Genomic DNA, 6344 nt, shown 5'->3' with positions numbered 1-6344 from the left:
AGTACTCAGCTGTGTGCCAACATGTAATCCTTACTCAGAGATGCTGATGCATGTTTTTTAACTTCGCAGTAATGTGAGGAGACTAAACTATCATTTAACCCCCAGCCTTACACCCAGTCAACACCAAAGTAGCAACAGTGACAACAGTTCACAACAATTGTGGAAAACTAAAACAGACTTGCATTTGTGTGCTAAAAAGAAAGATAAACGCACTGTTACAGTGATGGATGATTAGATAAGCCCCTTCCCCCACCACCTGGATGGAACCAGTACACAACTTTGCTCTTAACACTTCTTTTTTTCTTAAATTTTATCATTAACAAACAGCAAATATGCAAAATAATGAATACAAAAATAAACAGTGCAAGTATTGTCCCATCAAATCCACAGAAGAGAGGACTTTATAAACCGCTATCTCAGCGTATCTAAGGAAGTCCCATATAAACAAGGCAAAGCCAAACCCAAGTGACGTGATCGGAGAAGAAGCGCAAACGTGTGTGTGGTTATTTTTCTGCAGTCAGCAAAGGCCTACGCATGATTCAATCAAGCCAAACGCAGCGAGTCATCACATGTAATAGGGCCGCATCTTGCAAAGTAAAAATACACAGCCGTGCTGCTGCTTTAAGAGTCATTAGAAAGACAACAGCTAACATCTGTGTTCAGTACACACCTTTGGCAATAAGTAAAGATACTTTTTTTTATTATTATTAGCGATCATCACATCCCAATGGGTTAGAATAATTTACCAATACTCTGCAATAAAACTATTCCCTGAACACGTACTAGCATCCAGCTACATCTTCAGCAGATGATTACTTCCACCTGCACTGTGGAAGTGAAAGTAAAAACTGTGACATCACATCAGGTTTTCCCCCTCCATCCAAATACCTACTTCTCCTTCAAAAAGGGGCAGCCCCTGGATAACCACGCAATTTCCAGCTCAACATCTAAAGCTCGAGACTGGACACGGCATCCACACCTGGCCTGAATTTTATCAGAATAAAACAATTCTCATTACAACTACTGAGTACAATGCTAAATTTGTGTCCACACCAATTGGCAACACCCAGGGCTTAAAAATGAAGCCAATGAAGATGTGCCGAAAACAGCAGTTCCTCTAGTGGCCACTTAAGGATGGCTCTAAAAGCACAATATGGCTTTAAAAGCACAATGTCTCAATATTTACAGTCAGACACCAAAACAACTCTATTAATACTCTGTCCTTTCATAAAGACTGTACCGTTTAAATAAATAAAATAAATAGGGGTTAATGGGTGTGACCACTTTGACAGTTTTCCCAAAACACTCTTTCAGGCCTCAGCGCTGCTAAATCTAGTCACTGAATTGGGAGTTTTTCTCTAGTCCATAATGGACTCTCTCTAGTATTTTATTTCCATGTTACTTGGCTACTACAGAGATCTGTATCTGTGCATGGCACTTGTGCAGTCAAAGCACAGAGCTCGTCAATCCTGCTTAAACAGTGAAAATGTATGTAGTCTGTGGTTCAGATGTGCAGCTTCACCTTTATGCTGTAAAACAGGCATCTAAAACAACAGGGGTGTCTGAGTGTAGCCTCTTTCACATGGGATACTTAAAACAGATGATTAAATTCATTAATTAAGCCTAATATTCTGCAGTCATAAGCACTGTTTAAGCTTGAAGCCAGTGGCGAGATCACAAGTATCCAATAATCTATTAAGAAAAGACAGTGAGTTGATGAGATTTGTGCGATTGCTTCTACGCACACAGGATTGCCACTATGATGAGACATGCCCAATCATGACATAATCCTCAGAGTGCCAGCCAGATGCAACAGACTTGTCATGACTCAACTGCAGCCTTGCAGCGGGGGGAGGGGGGATAGAAAAATGATGATCTCAACCGAGCTCTGCTCACAGCTCCGGAGGTCATCCTGATGAAGACTCACTCACTCATTGCAATGTGTTGTGACTTGAAAGAAACTTCACCCATTTCAAAATTCAGCCCATAATATTTCTGCGACACCCGCGCCTGCAGTCCCCGTCTCCCTCAGCACAACAAAACAAACATGTTTAAGCAGAGTGTGACCCGCAGCAGCCGGCCGTTCGACGAACGCAGCGACAGAACGGACACGCTGTTCCTCAGAAGAGCACACACAAACAAGCATAATCTAAGTAGGTCAGTAGACTAAGAAGAAGAGGTGTGTCTGTTTCTGCCCAACCGTGGGCGACGATAAAGACGTCTAACGATGCAGAGCAGGGACTTGAACAAGGTGAAGAAAAAACAAAACAAAAAAAAACACAAAGGGAAAAATTTACAAGACAGAGGTTGCAGAACATTTGAAGCCTGTGCGCTAACATTCACTTTTACTGCAGTCGATAAAGTGTTGTGTAATGAATCGGACTTACCATCAGCCAAAGCTTTAAAATAACAGTTGAGACGCTGAAGGGGTGTGAGCATGCAAGCAGACAGCTAAAAGCAGGTAAAAGCCATGAGGTTAGAGCTCAGGTGATATTTTTTCCCACACAATCAAACGAAAGTTATGTTTCCAGCTTCTCAGATTAAACGCCAAATGGTTATAAAAGTATACTGAATGCATGATCTAAACCTCCAAAAAGTTCAATTTGTAAGAACACCTCTAAGATTAATTTCCAAAAGTTGCCAAGTCACTGACATCATCCCACCCCCACTGAAGTATAACTAACAAGAGTGCAAAGACCTCGCCAGCATGTGATGCACATAGCACTTAACATGTTCACATTGCATAACCATGTGGTGGTTACCATGTAATATTTAGTTAGGCAAGCCTAGATCAGTGCTTCCCCTGTGCCTACGAGGGTGAGGGGTAAGCTGTAGAAATGTAAAATGCTGTTCTGCAATCCGGCCACACGGGAGGGGTCAAAAACAAAAATGTACAGAAAGTTTGAGGGCACAGAGTTCGACTTCTGAATCCAAGCAGCTTTATCTTGGAACAGCAATCATCATCAGCTGCAATATAAGTTTTTGGACTGGATGATAAACTCAATGTCATATTTCTAAGTTGTTGTTGTTTGTTTTGTTTTTTAAGGGAGGGGGGTTGACTCTTCCTATGAGCTAAAAACAACAAAACAAAAACCATTTTGCTGGCTTGTTTGTTGTGATAGTGAGAACTTAAGTCTGAAAACTGTATGTACTTTGTGTTGAGTGGGTGGGAATATGCAAAATTAATGACCATTTGACATTTTCAAAGCAAATTTTGTTCTGTGTCAGAGGGGAAAATGTCATCAAAAAAAGAAGAAAAAAAAGGAGAAGATTATTACTGAATTTGATTTTTTTTTTTGTCCTGATCTGTAAAACTGGGATATTTTAAGGAAAGAAGGGCTTTGGGAAATTCTATTAACGCAATAGCTACTGGTTCCACATATTTAAAATACTTTTAGTAGTTTTCCCCCCTTGAGGCAAGGAACGAACTGGAAAAACAAACTGCAAAAGTATAAGTTTAGTTACTAATTTTTACATTTTTCAAAGTGGTTTAAAATCAAGCTGAAACAGCCGTTCAAGTTCACCTTCAGATCCCTGGAACTGCAACTAAATAACCACTGAAACCTTTCAAATGTCGGCTTAATAGTCCTCTTGACTCCGTTTGTAATGGATAGTTTGTGTACCTGCAAGTGTAAAAATAAACTCTGAATGTCAAGCAGAGACATCCAACCTGCGGGGAGACAAATGCGGGGGGAGCTCCTACAGCCATGTCCAGTTCCAACTGTGCACAATGAAGACTTTGATATGCAAAAACAACCCGCTTCATAGCGGTCCGTGTAGCCTGACAGTCCGTGTGTGTAACAGGAGCTGTGCCGCGGTGGCTTACAGCCTGCTAACGGCTCTAAACCAGGTGTCCGGGCATACCTGGGAAGTTGGTTTAAAGGATTTGGTAGTTTCAGTCGAGGTAATGCGAAGTGGCTAGCTCCCAGCGGCTGCAAACAGACAGAAACGCACAGCTGCGCTGTCAGTGAACGGGCCTAAGGTGAAAGCTACCCCACCAACAACAAAGGGTAGAGGCTGGGTGGAAGAAAAGCTCTTTTTTTCTTTTAAAGTCATTAAGTGGGTTTCTTAAAACGGCTTAAATGCGAACCACGTATTAAACAAAAAGATACAATAAGCTACTAGAACACGTAAAGCACGCATCTGGGGCAAACCCCGTCTCTATTTGAATGCTAGAGGCCAAACAAAGTGTGCTCCGCTATGAGCTAGCACGCAGCTACAGCATGGCAGCATCACTGAAGCAGGTCAACAAAACAAGGCTGAGCTCCGGGAACAACAGCAGCGGCAAACACGCACACACAACGAAGCTCTAACGTGTAACCCTTCGCGGGTCGTCGTTACCTGGCATTGTGCTCCTGCTGTGTGTCTCAACGCGTAGGGTAACACAAAGTTACTGTCAGTAAACTGCGAGCTCGTCGTGTCTTCTGTGGGAATTTCTCCGTGCTGCGATGCAACGTAGCTCCAGTCAGCTAAATCCTGTTAGCCACCTCGCTAACGTTAGAAAGCTGGGTCGGTTATGTGGTCTGATGAGGCGTTCATCTACTGCCAAGAATGTGGGAATTTGTACCTCACACCAGACAAACTAGTAGATAAAAGCAGAGGCGGGGTAAATAATGTAACTACTGTTAATCTTACAATCTTCTTTACCACTTGATGAGATCACAGATAGGATCAGTAGGAATGTAACAATGAGTACATTTGCTCATTTACTTTAATCAGCTTTAATGTACTTGTACTTTGAGTATTTCAATGCACTCTATATTGTGAGTGCAATTATTGCACTTCATACCCCATATACTATTTAATTTAGAAGCTTTAGTTGCTTATTATTTTGAAACTGATTTGCATTATTACAGCTCAAGCTACTGAGTAATAGAAATCTAATTAAAATGATCAACAGCTTTTAACATTAAAGAGATATACACATAAACAAATCAATAACTATAACCCAATAATTTCATGTATATGATTCTAAATGGTGCCGTTTGACATGAGTTAATTTGCTTAGGTGCAGCCTGTGTACTATTAAGCTTCTTAAATAGGAATATAAATCTTACTTAAGTTAAAAGTCTATAAATACTTTTTTTCCACTTTGAAAAACAACTAATCATCACAAGATTATGTTTAAATTCTTATGCAGCGCCACTTTTCATTTTTCAACATAATAAATCTGCAAATGCAATAAATCTGTTGCACATGAGCTTGAAAATTGTGATTTTGTAGTTGTATAAGTTATGTTAAAAAAAGAGAGAAAAGGAATTGCATTGGTTCACTCCAATCCATAACACATGAATACAGCTGACTGCTTTCAACAAAACCTATAATGATGCTAGTAAATATATCTTTTAATACCATGGTAATGACTTCAGCTAAACTTTAGAGGTCTGAGTGCTGACGTCAGTGAGCAAACTGCGACATTCAGCACACATTGATCTCCATTTAAAACCAGTAACAAATGTAAGCAGGGATGCGGAGAGAAAAACAAAGCACCACCATAAAAACTGGTGTTTGTTTATCGTCCAAAAAACTATTTGCAGAAATGCAATAAAACAGGTTGCTCCGCCTATCCAAGCAGCTACAACATCTGGTTAAATTCCACCACAGCGTTTCCATTCCTTTTCCCCCCAGAGGTTAATGGTGTGTGTGATTAGAGGATGAATGCCAAGACTGAACAGAATCCAGCTCGGATTCAGTCTGAAATACACAGTAAATCATGGAGCCTCTCTGCTCTGCTGTCAATCCTGAGAATGAAACAAGCAAATGTGAAGGGCGACTTGTTTTCAGCACATCGTACTGAGTGAACTGCCAGTGTCACGACAAGCTCCGGCATCTTTTCTTCTTTGGCCTGCTGTTCGTTATGCTAATTGAGTGACAGCAGCTGACAACAGTTAAAAATGGTTCCAAAAATAAAATAAAAAATGCATGTGGCTTTTTTAAATAAAAGTAAAATGGTAAATGGCCTGTATTTGTATAGCGCTTTACTAATCCCTAAGGACCCCAAAGCACTTTACACATCCAGTCATCCACACACTGGTGATGGCAAGCTCAGCCACCCTGGGGCGCACTGACAGAGGAGAGGCTGCTGGACACTGGCGCCACCGGGCCCTCTGACCACCACCAGTAGGCAACGGGTGAAGTGTGTTGCCCAAGGACACAACAACCAAGACTGTCCAAGCCGGGGCTCGAACCGGCAACCTTCCAATTACAAGGCAAACTCCCAACTCTTGAGCCACAATCGCCCCAAAAGCAATTAAGTTCATGTTCCAAAAAATATGATTGTTTGCTTGCAGGACAACAGGAGAGATGAGTCCTCCGTCACTGATGGTGTGGTCAGTGAAGATGGT

General features: G+C 41.3%; 1 protein-coding gene across 2 annotated transcripts in view; it reads right to left on the bottom strand.

Moving 5' to 3' along the window:
* paip2b (poly(A) binding protein interacting protein 2B) overlaps nt 1-6344 on the bottom strand; it is an 11370-nt gene that overhangs the window by 3118 nt on the left and 1908 nt on the right. The window contains exon 2 of one of the 2 annotated variants that reach the window (XM_042223142.1): nt 4342-4582. The exons of the other annotated variant lie outside the window; for it this stretch is intronic. Within the exon in view, the coding sequence (XP_042079076.1) occupies nt 4342-4348 (7 nt within the window). The 5' untranslated portion in view covers nt 4349-4582. The remainder of the gene's footprint in view (nt 1-4341; nt 4583-6344) is intronic. 2 annotated transcript variants of the gene reach the window in all.

This window comes from Haplochromis burtoni, unplaced genomic scaffold (assembly GCF_018398535.1).
Source record: "Haplochromis burtoni strain Fernald_Lab_line unplaced genomic scaffold, NCSU_Asbu1 Contig_102, whole genome shotgun sequence".
Classification (NCBI taxonomy): Eukaryota; Metazoa; Chordata; class Actinopteri; order Cichliformes; family Cichlidae; genus Haplochromis; species Haplochromis burtoni.
The sequence above is the reverse complement of the archived record's forward strand: the minus strand, read 5'-3'. Positions and strand labels throughout refer to the sequence as shown.